The 18014-nt window shown below is 41.3% G+C and overlaps 1 protein-coding gene across 1 annotated transcript in view; it reads right to left on the bottom strand.

Moving 5' to 3' along the window:
• Positions 1 to 18014, bottom strand: part of sntg2 (syntrophin, gamma 2) — a 218495-nt gene that overhangs the window by 43364 nt on the left and 157117 nt on the right. Inside the window, exons 11-13 of the mRNA XM_055634941.1 lie at positions 15648 to 15686; positions 12637 to 12753; positions 1719 to 1790 (exon numbers count right to left, since the gene is read on the bottom strand). Of these exons, the coding sequence (XP_055490916.1) occupies positions 1719 to 1790; positions 12637 to 12753; positions 15648 to 15686 (228 nt within the window). The remainder of the gene's footprint in view (positions 1 to 1718; positions 1791 to 12636; positions 12754 to 15647; positions 15687 to 18014) is intronic.

Here is an 18014-nt window from a genome sequence, read left to right as displayed (position 1 = left end):
ATAACCTTTACACTGAGTGAAAGCATTTTTTGAGTAGGATATGCCAGCCTGTTGTTTAAGTGGTGTGGCGGCGCCTAACGGCAGCAGCTCGACTACAGTCGTCCGTCTTTTTTAAAATTTTTGTCTTGTTAAATGTATGTTTTGAGATTATTTTTTATTATTTTTTAGCTGTGTATATGTGGGGGGTGGAGGGGGGGGAATGTGGGGGGAAACCGTTAGTCTCTTCCCTGTACGGGGACACGACTTTTTCCCTGTCAGGTCTCCGGTGTCATTGGGCCTAACATCGTGGAGCCGGCGGCGGCCTCTGGCCGGGACCAACCTGAGGGCTCCAGTCGCGGAGCCTGCGGACCCGACGTTGCGGAGCTGGCCGGCTTCGGAGGGGGGAGAGCTGTGGTGGCGCTCGGCTGCGACCCGACTTTGGAGCTTCGAAAGCTCCGGCTGCAGGCCCGGTAGACAGGAACATCGGGAGCTCCAGGTCCCTGGTGGGAGACGGCTTTTCGGAGCTCCCGCAATGGCAAATTCTCCCGCTGGAATAGCAGGGTTGAAAGGACACGGAGCGGGGCCTAACATCGCCCGGTGCGGGTTAGTGGCCATGGGGACTTACCATCGTCTACCGGGGGCTCTAACATCGGAGCCCCAGTTCGTCCAAAAGCTGCAGTTGGAGTGCTGGACTGGTTGGTCTGCTTGAACTGCGGGGTTTAAAGGACACGGAGCCGGGGCCTAACATCGCCCGGCATGGCTAAACGGGCACCGGACTTACCATCGTCCACCGGGGGTTTTAACATCGGAGCCCCAGTTCGCTTAGACACTGCAGTTGGACCGCGGGTGAAGAATAAAGGGAAGAGATAATACTTTGCCTTCCATCACAGTGAGGAGGTGTTGGAGACACACTGTGATGGATGTTTATGTAAACTGTGTTAAGTGTGGGTCTTGGGTTTTTTTTGTATTGTAAAAAACTGTTGTAAATGTAATTTTGTTCAAACCTAGGTTTGACTGACAATAAATAAATAGCATTCAAAAAAAGTTCAACCATGGTGTGTTTCGCAATATGATGTTAGTTCACAAATGTTGAGTGGTTTATTTGCATGGCCGACTGGGCTGTACAAGCCTCCATCATAATAATATTAGTTGCCTTTTGGTCCATTCATATTGTACTTTGTTGAAGCAATTGGGTTCAACTCCTTTGCTTATTTGACCATTTCAGAAGGCAGTTAAGAGTTAATCACCTTTATATGTTGTGAGGTCACAGTGATTGTCCAGTTAAACTTGATAGAATTGATGGAGTAAGTTAGGCAGCGTAGGCAAGTTGGACTGAAAGTCCCCCCTTTAAGACTATGGCTAATTATTTATTCAATTATGTTACTGAAACACCATTATGATTGTTTAATAATTAATAATAATAATGCTAGCTTTGAAAATCAGATGCATATAAATGTTGGGGTAAGATTTTAACTCATACTTTCAGATGATAAATTCCAGATTATCCAGTAATCACTGGATAATTGCTGTGCTCATTACCTGAAAACAAATGTACAGCACCTTAACCAAACAACCACAACAGTGTGAAATCCTGCACAATGATTTTAATGTTACTTTCCTATTATTTAATCTATGATGCGTGCACCACAAATATCCCGGACACATGTTGGTTTCTATATTTGTTGTTCTATACTTCAGACTGTGAACTTAATGACACCATCACACAAAAAGACAGTTACCTTATGAACTCTGCAAAGAATCTCGCAGAGGTTGTAGATCTTTTCAGCCCATAACCAGTCATGAATGCTGACCTGCAGAAGTCAAAAATGAACTGTTGATAATGGAATTCTTTATTACTGTAAAATTATATGATCAAAATGACATTTACCCAGCCATCACAATAATGTGGGAGACATGTAACCACAATTAATATTTAATACAATTAATGATTGAAACATTACAGCGCTTGTCTTTGGGAAATGCCAGGTGTTTCAATGGAACATACATACCTGTGATGGGAGAAGAAGACTGGCAAGAGAACGCCATTGCACAACACAAATGCGAATTAGGCAAAAGTGAGCAAAAAGTGGAAAAGTGAGAGTGGAAAGGCCCCAATATAATAATCATAATGGCAATATTTCAATTTCACAGCTATGTCTATTTACTAAGATACCTACGCTGTAGATACTCATTTGTCTACAGCTTTAATATGGTAGGAGATGCCTTTGGGAGAAAGGTAAAGGCTTGTAAATATTCAGGCTAACAAAATTGGTGCTACAGGGCTGATTTTGTAATTCACGTTAACCAGCCTGCAGCTTAGTACCAAAACCACACCAAATAAAATGCATGTGGATTTCTTTTGGTTTATTTGACTCATTGGGAGGTTTCTTTCTTTTTCTCCCTCCACAGATACTTCTAACATTCTGAATATTTCCAGAATTTTCTGTTATTATTAACATTTTAAAAACATAGATGGGCACATGACTGAATAAAGGGTAGCATAGGTAAAGTCAGTAAAATTAGAAAAAATAATGCAGCTATGGCTGAGTCTTTCATGAACAAATAACAACACACCCTCAGTGGTATTGGTTGCATTCTTGCAGATAAGGCAGAATTGTATGAGATTTGCTGTCAATTCCAACATTGCTGACCAACAACAATTGCTCTACAACAATCTCCAAGTTGCCTTCCAGGATGGGGCAGGCCGCTGATGGAACCCTCAGCAACTATCCTGAGGTAATCTACGAGATCCTGCACCAGGCTATGGCTGGCACTGAATCTGAGTCCGCTCATTGCACTGCCGAATGTATGTTTGGGTGAAAAGTAAAGGGCCTGTCCCACTGTACGAGGGCCTGTACGAGGTAATTCAAGAGCTCTCCCGAGTTAAAAAAAAAAATCAAAATTGTGGTAAGTATGTAGAATGTACATAGCGGGTACGTCAGAGCTCGGGGCATCTCTTAGCGGCTCGTAACGCTAACGGCAAGTACTTGGGAAATGCGATAAGCTCGTGAAGACTCGTGGAGATTTTTCTACATGTTGAAAAATGTCCACGAGAGCCCCAAGTACCTATGAGCGGCTATTACCATAATTCTCTAAGTTTGAATCAGGGGAAACTCGGGGGAACTCTTGAATTAGCTCGTACAGTGGGACCCTTAAGTTATGCTTTTATATTATTTGAGTTTTTTAAATTTGTTTAAATGTAATAGTTGTGATGATCACTAAAGCTGTGCAGCATGGAACACTACTTGGCAACAATATTTTGTGCTGCGATTGTTCAGGCCTGTTCATGGGCACCAATTGCTGTGCACCAGAGCCGGCTAAATGATACCTCACTCTTCTGTGACTCTTTGACAAATCTTTCTATTGATGTGACAATTAAATTCATCATCATACATTCTCGGTCATAGAGATTATTGAGAGCTTCCAGTAGCTAGGTGTAGATATCACTAACAATTTGACCTAGACCATCAGACTATCATTAATTGGACTTTCCTGGACTTTAATTTGCACTAAATGTTATTCCCTTTATCCTGTATCTGTACACTGTGGACAGCTCAATTGTAATCATGTATAGTCTTTTCACTGACTGGGTAGCACTCAACAAAAAAAAAAGCTTTTCACTGTATCTTAGGACATGTGACAATAAACTACTAAACTAAGCTATCTCTGGCTAAGAAAGTACATTGATGCCTCCTCTTCCTCAGAGGCATAGAAAATTTTGTGTCTCCAACAACTTTTATCAACTTCTACAAATGTATCATAGAATGCATCTCATCTGGAGGTATCACAACCTGGTATGCCATCTAGTCTATCATAGACGGCAACAAAATACAGCGTGTCATGGGCGCTACTCAATTCATTATGCAAACCAACCTCCATTCATTGACTCATCTACACTTCACACTACCTTGGAAAAAAAAGGCAACATTATCAGGGACCACTCATTCTCTGGCCATTCCCTCTTCTCCATTCTCCTATTAGGTAGAATATACAAAAGCTGGGAAGCACATTGAGGCCAGTTCATTGGCTATATTTAAGAGGGAGTTAGATGTGGCCCTTGTGGCCAAGGGGATCAGAGGGTATGGAGAAAAGGCAGGTACGGGATACTGAGTTGGATGATCAGCCATGATCATATTAAATGGCGGTGCAGGCTCGAAGGGCCGAATGGCCTACTCCTGCACCTAATTTCTATGTTTCTATGTTTCTATACCACCAGATTCAAGAACAGCTTCTTCCCTGCTGTTATCAGACCCTTGAACAGACCTCTCATATGCTATGGATGTAAGCATGATCTCCAAATGCAACTTGTGGTGGTCTGCACTTTCTCTGTAGCTGTAACACAATATTCTGAGCTCTGTTCATTTTCTGTTTTGCACCAGCAGTTGTACTGATGTATGCAAAACAAAGTTTTGTACTGCATCTCGGAAGACGTGACAGTAATAAACCAATACCAGTACATTACTTCAGTGTTTTGGGTATGTCTGTTGTTGTGACCTTCTGATCCATGTGGACATATTGTGATTTTCAATACGATATGAATATCTTTTAGTAGGACATTTGCAAGACATTTGATAACATACTGTTTGGTGGGTCGGCCTGGAAGGTTAGATCACATGGGATCCAAGGCAAGCTAGCCCCTTTGATACAAAATTGGCTTAAAGGTAGGAGATGGGGGACTGTGGTAGGGGATTGGTTTTCAGACTGGAGGACTGTAATAAGTGGTGTGCCACATGGATTGGTGCTGGCTGAACTATTGTTCATTCTTTATATTAATGACTTGGATATCAATACAGGTGGCGTCAAGGCCAGTACGCTGTCATATGCACAGGTACAGTGAGGTATAGGGACAGTGAAAACCTTGCTTGCAGCAGCATCAAAGGCACATATACAACACACATAAACATAAATTATATATAAATTATACAAAATTCTAGCAAAAAAAGACATTGGCTTACAAATACATTATAAAAAAAAACCATGGCAGTGCAAGAGATGGTCCATTATATTCGGTTGCCAATGTTAAATTAGAATTATGCAGGTCAGTTCAATAACCTGATAATTGTGGCTTCTTGTGTGACACTGGATTGACAGTTTTCAGCTTTACAGATCTAGTCCCCAACTGATTATTAATCTCTTGGATTACCCAGGGCTTCTGGTTGGGGAAGATTCGGAATGTTTCCGTAATTCACTTGTGCACAGATTTCTTTATGAACTCTGTGGAGACAGTGGTATGTTTATTCAGGTCCACTGATAAATCCTTGAAAGTGGCACAATCGACATCTGAAGCTCCTCTGCCTCGCCTGACCAACACTTTGTTGTCCCCTTCACAGGTGCCACACTCTTTGGTTTCTGTCTTTAAACAGGAAGAAGAAGAACAGCCAAGTGATCAGATTTTCCATTGTGTGGTCTATGGAGGGAGCGGAAGGTGTGCCTTATGGCGGTAGAGCCATGGTCAAATGGAAATTAAGGTGATGGTAGTTCAGCAGATACTTCTTCAAGCTAACCAGGATGAAGTCCTCAGGATGATATGGAAGGCATACCGTTTTGTGCCTGGTGATTGGGATGCTACATTATCCAAGTGCTAGCTTGGCATCTGTCTAAGTCGGGCCATAGGATGACGATGGAGAACTCCCTTTGTAGGTAGAATGGTTGCCAATTAACCACCAGATTGACGGAAGTGGAACGGGTCGAGATCACCACGTCTGAGCACCATCTCTTCCTTTTTCTGACACCGCTGACTGGTTCATACAGTGGATGGAAAATCCATCCAACTAGAGCTCCACATCCAGAGTTGTGGTGTGCCATGTCTCTATGAAACAGAGTACACAGCAGTCCCTCATGCAGAGAACATTAACGTTGGTGGTATAGTGAAGAAGGATTACAACAGGATCTTTATCAACTGGGCCAGTGGGTTGATGCATGGCAGGTGGAGTTTAATTCTGATAAGTGTGAAGTGCTGCATTTTGGTAAGACATACCTGGGCAGGAACCAAACAACAAATGGTTGGACAGGAATTATTGCAGAACAGGGCGAACTAGGGGGTGCAGGCACATAGTTCCATGCAGGTGGTTACACAGTTGGAAAGAGTAGTGAAAAAGGAATTAGTACAGGAGTTGGGACATCACGTCATAACTGTACAAGATGTTGGTATGGCTGCATATGGGGTATTGTATAGATATTCCGCAGTAGGAAGGATATCATTAACGGCAAATGGTGCATAAAAGATTTAGAAGGATGTTATCAGGTTTGGAAGGTTCAGGTTATAAGGAAAGGTTATAAAAGGACTGGACAAGCTAGATGCAGGAAAAATGTTCCCAATGTTGGGCGAGTCCAGAATCAGGGGCCACAGTCTTAGAATAAAGGGGAAGCCATTTAAGACTGAGGTGAGAAAAAAACGTTTTCACCCAGAGAGTTGTGAATTTGTGGAATTCCCTGCCACAGAGGGCAGTGGAGGCCAAGTCACTGGATGGATTTAAGAGAGAGTTAGATGGAGCTCTAGGGGCTAGTGGAATCAAGGGATATGGGGAGAAGGCAGGCACAGATTCAGATTCAATTTAATTGTCATTGTCAGTGTATAGTACAGAGACAACGAAATGCGGTTTATTGATTGGGGATGATCAGCCATGATCACAATGAATGGCGGTGCAGGCTCGAAGGGCCGAATGGCCTCCTGCACCTATTTTCTATGTTTCTATGAAAGTTGTAAAGAAAGGTTGGATTGGTGGGGTCTTTCTTCCCTGGAGCATAGGAGGGGCTAAGATAATATGAACAACCACAGTCTTTCCCCAGGGTCGTGGAATCTAAAACTAGAGGGCATAGGTTTAAAGTGAGAGGAGAAAGATTTAAATAGGATATGTGAGGCATCTTTTTCATACAGACAGTGGTGCATACATGGAACGAATTGCTGGAGGAAGTGGAGGAGTGTACACTTATGATATTTTAAAAAGGTACATAAATAGGAACGGTTTGGAGGGATATGGGCCAGTGTAGATCCAGTGTAGATCAAAAAACATTTGATGCCATTACACGGCATAGAATTCTCAAATGAATGCACAGTAAACTGTGGGGTGGGAGATTGCAACCTTCAAGTGGGCCACCCTGTTTCGACTAATGCAATCAACCCGACGTGCATAAACAAGATCAAATAGAACAAGTTGACCCACACCTTTAGGCTGTGCACGCCGTACGCAAGAAGAAGACAGTAAACTGTGATCCATTGTTGGATGATAAATGATGGTATTTTCTGTGCAGAAAGACCTAGCTCAGCTCTTCAATGGTACGGTCAGCTGTTGTACAAGCACTCACATCTTCGATTTCAATCCAGATTGCATGTGCTCAATGAGCACGAGGAATTAATCTCTCTTCCTATGGAAAGGTTGTAATGGTCGTCAATTATTTCCCATGTCATAACTATGAATTAAGTGGTATTGCTTCAGGAACAAACATTTATAAGTTCTTATTTTAGTATAGAATACTATTATATCTGTAGCTGGCACAGGACTGAATTGATTAACAATCTTGGCTGCCAGGAGCTGCATTCTTGGATGCCAATACGAGATGGTTTGTGTGCCCAGCAGATTTGACGAGATTTTTTCATCTCTTAGGTACAGGTTGATCCCTTGTCGGCGTGGATCGGTGGGCCAAAGGACCTGTTTCCTTGCTGTATCTCTAAAGTCTAAATGTCTAAAACTGGTGCAAAACCTGTCCCAGAGTGCGCAAATTAAAAAGTCACCAAGGTTACATTATTTTCTAAGGTCCTTTGAGTATGAAAATGTAAGTACTAAGTTTCTTCCAGCTTTTGATTGTGTGTGTCCAATTTATAACTCTGTAATATCACACATTTGAAGTATTCCTCTTGTTTTCAAAATATCTCTGTAAAAAGATATTTGTAGCTTTCTGTGAATCTATTCAGTTAATAGTGCATAATATACTTTGTGGCAGATGTCCTTTAGTAAAGTTGCCTTTCATCCCTTCTCAGTGTTCAAGTTCGGCATGGACTTGGCACATTGTTATATGGTTCAATGCCGGCACATTGTCAGCCCTGTCTTTTGACTCAATGATATTATGGTCATGGGAAACATTTCCATCCTTTCCACATTGGGTGTGGGTGATTCACAGGCCTTGTTACACATCCAAAGGCTGCCGATTATGCTTGCTTGTCTTTGAGGCACCATTTTATTTTCTTTCAGGCCTAAATGATGTCACATAAATCTTGCTTCTTTGTGACTTTTACTCTCACCTTGTTCCATTGAATACAGAATTTAATGGTCTTCATTAATTTTACTCTAAAAATCAATTTGTGATACTTTGAACTGTGCCATTGTGTTGCAGTCTGAAGCAGCTGCCTGGGATTCTTCTCCAATATTCAATCTGTGCCATGGGATCCATGCAAAACTGACTTGCAGGTAGTTGAGAGATTAAACCTTCAAGGTCCATTCATGGTCATGTTTTGCTATTTATCCTTGAAACTGCAGAATGTTGTAAGTCCTGTGAGGTACGACTGTTGCATTCAACTGAAGGTCAGATCCTTCTCTCCCAATTCCTTTTCATTTTCTTCCAACCTTTCTATCTTTGTCATTAATTTTAATGCAGTTGTTAAGCTTGGACACTAACGCAATGTGGATAAATTCTACTCACAACAGTTACAAGGCATGGACGCAATGAGCAAAGATGCTTTTTATGGCAGCCAGAAATGTTTACGACTGCTTCACATAATCATACAAAATGGACCAGAGAGCAGAGAAAAAAACATCTATGGAAATGTTACAAGCTTTTAGGTTGTTTTTTTTGTTTATTTATCAGTTACTTTTGCTGTCTGTTCTTTTATTTAATGAATAAACAAAGCCACAAAGGAAGGATTGCACTAATGTAGGAACTCAGAACAAAGAGTTTTCTTGTGACAGTTCTTTTGCACTTAGCATGCTCTTCCAAAATGCTGGATGAGGCAGCTGGTAGAGCCATTACCTCACTATCCTAGCAACCTGGGTTCAGTGCTGACCTCAGGTGCTTAATGTGCAGACTCTGCATGTTCTCCCTAAATTTTCTCTTTAAAATGTTCAGTCAGCCCCCAGAAAGTTTAGCTCAAAGGGAATGGCAAATATAATTTGGTGGGTTTCAGCTTGCAGGTTGCACAGGCAGAAACATAACTGCAATCAAACCCCTGGAAATATGCACAGTTGCATGGAGATTAAGTTTAGGAATACAAGGTTTGTGTTTATTAATGAGTAAGCCACCTTCCAGGCCATAAGGATTTCTAACTTTAGAAATAATACCATATTATTAGAGTTTTACTGTAATCTGTTGGTTAGCTTGATGGAAAAGTATTGTCCTGGATACAGGAAACTTTCCACCTTTGCTTCTTTGAAAAAGCTCTGTGCCGCCTTTTGCTCCCACCGGAGAGCAAGTAGGATGGCTGTAATCTATTATTACGCTCAGTGTCACAGCAGGTAGTTCAGCTGTCTCACAGCTCTGGTGACCCAAGTTCAATTCTAACCTCTGGTGCTGTCTGCATGGAGTGATGGTGTGGGTTTCGCTGAAGTGCTCTGATTCTCTTCACATACGAGAGACCTACTGCTTTTCAGGTTAATTGGCTACTGCAGAGTACCCCTGGTGGAGATCGGAGAATCGGGTTGGACATTTTTAATAGGTTACGGGGTAACACGTGGGGGATGGGCTTGCTTTTTGAGTTGCCATGTATTCGATGGACTGATGGTTTTCTTTGTGCCATAAAAAGAAAAAATGGAAATATGAAAATTGAAAGTGTGTTTGTTGTACATTATCTCCAAACAATATTAAAATAATTACCCACGGGACAAAAATGTGAGAAATTATTGTTCTCAAGTAACGAAAGGTTACTCCATAGCACGAGCTATTTCAACACCTTTGATCTTTCAACAAGAGGCTGTTTAAAATTTCAATGTTTAAGGAGCTTTGAGAATCAAAGAAACTAAATGTATTTCCCTCCCTGCCATCCTTCTTTTCAATGACAAAATTGCATGAAGATATTAACCGGTTGCAATCAACACTCTTAGCCACAAGGGCCACATCTAACTCCCTCTTAGCTATATTTAAGAGGGAGTTAGATGTGGCCCTTGTGGCTAAGGGGATCAGGGAGTATGGAGAGAAGGCAGGTACGGGATACTGAGTTGGATGATCAGCCATGATCATATTGAATGGCGGTGCAGGCTCGAAGGGCCGAATGGCCTACTCCTGCACCTAATTTCTATGTTTCTATGTCTAACACTCCTTGTAACATGGACTTAGGTTTGGCCTCCATTATTAAGTAATGGACGAACATTTTCAATAGACCAGGAGTGTGTGGATTCCAATTCTGAGGACTATCTTTGTGTAGAAAATATATTCTATGGCGTACTTGTCTTTTCAGATTTTAAGGATAATGAATCCACATAAAAAGTTTGATAATTGGTTTAACTCAAACACCTGTGCACCCATGTCCATCTCCCAATGAAGAGCATGCATTTCTTCACAACTCAAATGGGGAATGTTGCCTAAATTTATGAAGTTAGGAGAGGTTATATTCCATGATCTTAATTAATTATTTTAGAGGCTGTAAATTCCCTAATATTGTTAATGCTCACAAGTTGGTATCTTGATGGAAAAATGGACTTCAAGCACTGGATAAAGAGAAGGGGGCAGGTAAAGGGATATGTTTTGACTGTGACAAGATGATAGATTTTTAGATATGCCGTTCCATCACCCAAATAATATTTCTGAAAATGCTGATATGCACTGTGAATTGAGAATGAAGAAAACCACAGCACTCCCCTCTGCTGATTATCATCAGGTTCAGACCACCTTACAATCAATAATTGCTGGTTTCAGCAAAGGAAATGTTACTTAACTGTTCAAGGCTTTTGGAAAAGACAGAACAAATATTTTAGTTAAGAATTAACCATAACTTATCTATTAGGTTTGGATTCATTTCCAGTGTCACTCAATGTTCAGATTTGGTGTTAATTCAGAGGCTTATCAGCCTAAAAACAATGTAATTTTGGCAGTATATTTTGCTAACTAAAATAGATTTTAAATGAAATCAAGTCTAAATGAAGCTAAATAAAGTATAAGCAATTACTTTAAAAAGAATGCAATTAAAGAAGAAAAAAGATTCAATTTTCCTTAATCATTACCGTCGAGATGTTTTGGCTGATTTGCAACCTCAGACCTTGGACTAACCCACATGACAAGTGTATTGATCTGGTAAGCAATTAGCTTTAAGTTTCCCAATATTGTTCAAGCTGTTCCAGTCAGTTTGAGGGATAATCATACACAGTTGCTTTGCTTTTTCAGTTGAAACACCACCACCCAAGAAGCTAAGCCAAACTCAGTGATTTGTTGGATTGTCACATTTCCCTCACTTTCCATCATAAGTGAGGAACATTATATCTGAAAATCCCAATGTCTGTGACAATGCTAATTGAAAAACTTCAATCGTATATATCCTCAATATAATTATAATGTAAAGGGCATTAACCTTCATGTAAAATTAATCGAAAGGACATTAACCTTTATATATCAGGTTTTGCGTATGACGTCTGAAATAGTTCACATTGAACTATCACCAGCAGCAAGCACAGAAATTACACAATAAAGTAGAACTAAACTTCTTCATTAGGGAGTCATTAAGATCTTCATAGATCTTACTAATGGCCCAGACCATGCTGGAATGGGTTCACTGGCTATACTCACTGTTCACAATACTCTTTGCTCCAGACCTATGTGGCCATTATCCATATGGGCAATCTTGCTGGATAAGGCCATCCTGGAGATGAGAAGGCAGAGCAGCCCTCTCTTTTAAGAGCAAATTTATTTTGAAGTTCAAACTTAATATCATGCAAAATTTATAATTTAGTTCATCTCATCATAAGAACTTCAACATTTGTAATAACATGCAAAATTCTCTATAAATCATTTCTACATTGCCTTATTATATACTATATTAGCACTTGGTCTTTAGGTAAATATTATTGGCCCAAATGGGTGGGCATCATGAAGCTCCACCAACACCCCTCTTGATTTATTTCCTTTAATATATGATAAGGAAGATGTAGAAATAATTTATAATGGAAACTTTTGCATGCTGTTACACATTTAGAAGTGTTCATGATAATATATAAATTCTGAATTTTGCATCAGAAGAAGTTTGAACATCACAATAAATTTCCTCTTAAAATAGCAATTTGGTTTAAAGACAATTGATGCAGTTTAACATTTAATCCATTAAATTCTGCCATAGAAACATGATAGTTCATTTAATAACAAATTGATTTGGAGTTTGTGATCAGCTTTGAATAAAATTCTTTAATTTCAGAAACAAGGGTTGAAACTTGCATCTAATGAGATGAAATACATCCAGCGCATTTGTTGTTTACAAAAGCATTGTCATTCCATCCAGCCAATACTTCAATAATTAATTGCATACAGCATGATACTTTCTACACTTTCAAGTGTCTGGAAATTAAGTCCTAAATATATAAAATGGTGATGGGAAATGTGATTACATCAGGCATATGTTAATTCAAAAACATATGTAAGTTTTGCATTATTTGATTTAAAGAAGCACTTAAGTAAAATATGAACAAAAATATTACATTTCTTTCATAACAGCCAAAATGTTATTAAAGAGCTATTGACTCTTACCGGTGGAGCGTTGAAAATGTGAAGCGATGAACCTTTCAGTCCCAGAAACTTGTACTTGTAAAGCTGATTGGAATCAGATCCTAGCAGCCTCTCACTCACCCACCCCATGTGAATTACCTGCAGAGGAAAACCTTAGAAAATTGAAAAATCAATCCTCAAAATCAAAACACTGCTTTTTCATGATTCCTGCACACAAAGCCATTAATTTTATAATTAAACTTCAAGGACTCTGTGACAAGTATAATATCTAAATCAGCCAGGAAATCCAGAAGTGGTTTTATTTAGACATCCACTCTTAAAATGTTTTCTGAGTAGAATTATGGGGATATAATTTCAATTTGGAATAACAGCTACAATGGCCTAAAAGTAACAACTAGAATACACCAAGCATGCCCAAAATATTCATCAGTCTAAAATATGGGAGCATCCAGTCCATGGGTGCAGTATCCAATGTCACCTTAGTTGTGAACTTTCTCCCAGCATAGAAATAAACAGCAGCAACTTTATAATAACAATGAAGTTCTGGTCAAAAACGATGGCAATAACTTTAATTAACATAGGATTGGCTTGTCTTCTATCTCTGTTCTAAACTGTGATTGTAGAAACTGCCGCAAAAAAACCCAAAACAGATCAATGCATTAATGGTTAAAGTTTTATCCCCACCCTGTCCCTGAGTGAAGGAACAAGTGTTGATTCTTCCCTTCCCTTCCATCCCATACCACCCCCTCCCCGGGCACCTTCCGTTGCAACCACAAGAGATGCAACACTTGTCCGTACAGGTCCCCCCTCGACTCCATTCAAGGACCCAAGCAGTCGTTCCAGGTGCGACAGAGGTTCACCTGCATCTCCTCCAACCTCATCTATTGCATCCGCTGCTCTAGATGTCAGCTGATCTACATTGGTGAGACTTAGCGGAGCTGGGCGATTGTTTCGCCTAACACCTCCGCTTGGTCCACAATAACCAACCTGACCTCCCGGTGGCTCAGCACTTCAACTCCCCCTCCCATTCCCCATCCAACCTCTCTGTCCTGGGTCTCCTCCATGGCCAGAGCGAGCAACACTGGAAATTGTAGGAACAGCACCTCATATTCTGCTTGGGGAGTCTGCATCCTGCGGGCATGAACATTGAATTCTCCCAATTTTGTTAGCCCTTGCTGTCTCCTCCCCTTCCTCAGCCCTCGGGCTGTCTCCTCCCATCCCTCAGCCCTCGGGTTCCTCCTCCTCCTTTTTCCTTTCTGCTCCCTGCCACCCCCCCATCAGTCTGAAGGAGGGTTTCGGCCCGAAACGTTGCCTATTTCCTTCGCTCCATAGATGCTGCTGCACCCGCTGAGTTTCTCCAGCATTTTTGTGTACCCTGGAGTATTGTGTGCAGTTTCGGTCTCCAAATTTGAGGAAGGACATTCTTGCTTATGAGGGAGTGCAGCGTAGGTTCACAAGGTTAATTCCCGGGATGGTGGGACTGTCAAATGCTGAGAGAATGGAACGGCTGGGCTTGTATACTCTGGAATTTATAAGGATGAGAGGGTATCTTATTGAAACATATAAGATTAGTAAGGGTTTGGACATGCTAGAGGCTGGAAACATGTTTCTGATGTTGAGGGACTCCAGCACCAGAGGCCACATTTTAAGAATAAGGGGTAAGCCATTTAGAACGGAAATGGGAAACACTTTTTCACACAGAGTATTGAGTCTGTGGAATTCTCTGCCTCAGAGAGCAGTGGATGCAGATTCTCTGGATACTTTCAAGAGAGAGCTAGATAGGGCTCTTAAAGATAGCGGAGTCAGTGGATATGGGGGAGAAGGCAGGAGCGGGGTACTGATTGTGGATGATCAGCCATGATCACATTGAATGGTGGTGCTGGCTCAAAGGGCCAAATGGCCTACTCCTGCACCCATTGTCTATTGTTGCCTGGATTGGAAGACTTTAGTTATGGGGAGAGATTGGACAGGCTGGGCTTGTTATCACTGGAGTGAAGGAAGCTCAGGGGGTAATCTGATAGAAATATATAAGATAATGAGAAGCATTGACAAGGTAGATAGTCAAAAACGTTTTCTATCAAAACGAAGAGGGCATTTATACCTATATTAAGGTGAAAGGAATGAGTTTTAAAGTGGATACGAGGGATATGTTTTTTTGCAGATGGTGGTTGATATCGGAATACATTGCTAGAGGAGGAGTGCAATGACTATACCGACGAGACATTAATCCAGATACTTAAATAGGCAAGGCTAGGAAGGATATGGTTCTAATCTGGACAAATGGGATTTGTGTTAATGGAGAAAAAAGTTAGATGTGGACATGGTGCTACCCTCCCCAGTAGATATCATCTGCCTAACATCCTCCCCTTCTTGTCTGGTTACACTTATCACTGACCAGCCTCACCCCCAAACCTCCCTCACACTGTTATACACTGGAAGCCTTCCCTCTTCTCTTTCAGTGCTAATGCAGGATCTCAACATGAAACACCATTTCCTATTTGATTTTGAGTTTTTCCAGTATTCTGTTTTTCATTTGAATTTGACTCTGGTAACAGGAGTAAAGGATGCAGATGCAAAATTAACGTATCAAAGATAGAGTTCACATGGGAAATCACTACCTTTGCCTTCAGAAAGTGAGAATGAATGCTATGTTGAATGAGTCAAACTGGGCAGAGGGAATGCAAGTATAGGGTATAAGAAAAATAAAATCACATTTAAATCTCCCAGTGAAATGAAGCTAATCAAATTAGAATGATGTTGGAGATCTCACTGGATTAGAGATTGGAATTTGTGCGATTGTAAGATTAGAAAATGAAAGCTGGTTCAGAATGTATCAAAAAACATTGTACTAGAATGTCCGACAAACTATAAACAAAGTCTATATTTATAGGAGTCAACCTCTATTAAGCAGTTCAGCAACATTCTTTTTTATACCTATATTTTAATTTGCTTTATTCATTCTTTCTTTGTCATTTGCAAGAAAAAACATTTTTTTATTGATGTATAATCCACTACACAGAAAGAGATCCTACCTGGTCATTTGGAGAACAGCACTTATTTGCCAGTTTCATCTGTACAATTAAATAAAAAGATAGTTACAATTAGTTGTTCATTCTTCTTATTTATTTGGTGTCCTTAATTCTTCATAATTCCAAACTTTATCCTTGATGAATTTGTAAGTTATAAAAGTGCAAATTTAACCATAGGTAAAAATAACTAATCTATTTTTAAGTTTGAAAGAGAGTGGCCTAATTAAGGACAGTCAGCATGGCTTTATCCGTGGTAGGCCATGTCTTACAAATTTGATTCTGTTTTTTTTGAGGAGGTGAAGGTGGTGATCGATGAGGGTAGGATAGTGCATGATATCCATGTGAATTTTAGAAAGGCATTTGATAAAGTACTTATGGTAGAGTTAGCCCAGAAGGTAAAGATGCATGGGATCCATAGTGACTTGATAGTTTTGATTCAGAATTGTTTTATTCATAGAAGACAGTGGGTTGTGGTGGAAGAGTGTTATTTTGGTTGGAGGTCTGTGACCAGTGGAGGACTACAGGGATCTGCGCTGGGAGCTTTGTTGTTCCAGATATATATATATATATACGTGTATGTGTGTGTGTGTGTATATATACACACGCATGCATGCATATATATATATATATATGTGTGTGTATATATATGTGTGTATATGTGTGTATATATATTATATATACGCGCGCGCACACACACCCACACACACACGCACACATGCGCGCGACTTGATGTAAGCGCAGGTGGGTTGGTTGATAAGTTTGCAGGCAACACCAAACTGGATCGAGAGGAAGGTTGTAGGACTATACAGCAGAATAAAAATTGGCTACAGCAATGGGCAGAGAAAATGCAGATGTAGTTTAATCCTAATTAGCAAGAGGTGTTGCTGCACTTTGGGAGGTTAAATGTAAGGGGAAAGTATACAGTTAATGGCAAGAGCCATAACAGCATTGATGTACAAAAGGATCTTGGGTTCCAAGTCCATGACTCCTTGAAAGTGGCAACACAGGGGGCTCTGTCCTGTGCGCGGCTGCCCTGCCAGCAGTTGTCTGTCTTTTCACCTTTTTATTTTTATTTTTAGTTAGTTAAAGTGTTTTGTTTGGAGGTCTAGACTTTTTTGTGTGGGGGGTCGGGGGGTCGTCGGGAAACTGCCTTTCAGGGTCCCTACCTGGTCGGAGAGGCAGCTTTTCTCCGGGCTGCACCTTTGACCCGTCCTCGCGGCCTACCAGCGGACCTGGAGCGGCGTTTCCTGTCGCGGACCGCCAGAACCTCGGCTTCGGCGGCGGCACAGCGCTGGAGCGCTATCGTGGTGCGGGCGATGCCTTGCCTGGGTCGTCGCGCTGGAGCTCCGGTGAGCAGAGACCGCCGGGAACAACATCGCGGAGCTGCGGGACTGTGGAGCGGCCAGCTGCGGGCGGCCAGCTGCGGGCGGCGGCGCCAAAATTTACATCGGGAGCTGTGTTGTACTATTGTATGTTCTATGCTCTGTGCCTAACTTTTTTTTATTATTTAAAAAATGTATTGATATTAATTTGGGCTTTTTTGTTTAAAATGCAAAACTTCACACTGGGATTATAATGTGCAATAACCTTGGTAAGACAAATAAATAAACATATTCTTATATGGCAAGAAATTAGTTTCTCTTGGTGTTTAAGACTTTGTGTTTTTATTTTTATCTTCCAGAAGATGCAGGAAGATCGTGCACAACCACCAAGGGTGCCATATGATTGGCAGCTCCGCCAAGAGTCTGTCTGTTTTTTTTGTCCTTTTTTATTATTTTTTGTAGTTTGTTTTATGTGGGGGAGGGGGAAGGGGTCGGAGGAAACTTTTTTTCAATCTCTTTCCCTGCCGGAGATGCAATTGTTTTCCAGCTCGTATCTCCGGTCGCTCTGCGGCCTAAGATCATGGAGTTGGAGGCCTCGCTCGGGACTTTAAGCCCCACCGCAGGGCGTGGATTTACAATCGGATCCGATCCCTTGCCTGGGATCGCTCCAACCGCGACCTGCAGACTTTGCCATCGAGAGTTCGCAGTCTCGGGTAGAGACCGTAGATGTCGGGGGCTCCATTGACGTAGAAGGTTCGACAAGCCCCGACCCGGGGTCCGATCGCTCAGATCGGGGAGCTGAGATTCTCCCCGATGCAGGAGCTGATCGCCTCGACGCGGAGGGCCTGAATGCTGCCGGCTACAGGAGTAAAATTGCCACGTCATCGGAAGGCTCGAGGCCCCCGACCGTGGGAGAACAAAAGAAGGGAAGAGATTGAACTATTTTTCACCTTCCATCCCAATGAGGAATGTGGAGGGGTCACTGTGGTGGATGTTTATGTTAAAATGTATTTTGTGTGTTCTGTTGCTTTTTATTTGTATGACTGAC

Source organism: Leucoraja erinacea, chromosome 5, assembly GCF_028641065.1.
Source record: "Leucoraja erinacea ecotype New England chromosome 5, Leri_hhj_1, whole genome shotgun sequence".
In the NCBI taxonomy this organism is placed as follows: domain Eukaryota; kingdom Metazoa; phylum Chordata; class Chondrichthyes; order Rajiformes; family Rajidae; genus Leucoraja; species Leucoraja erinaceus.
This window is presented reverse-complemented; position numbering and strand designations above follow the sequence as displayed.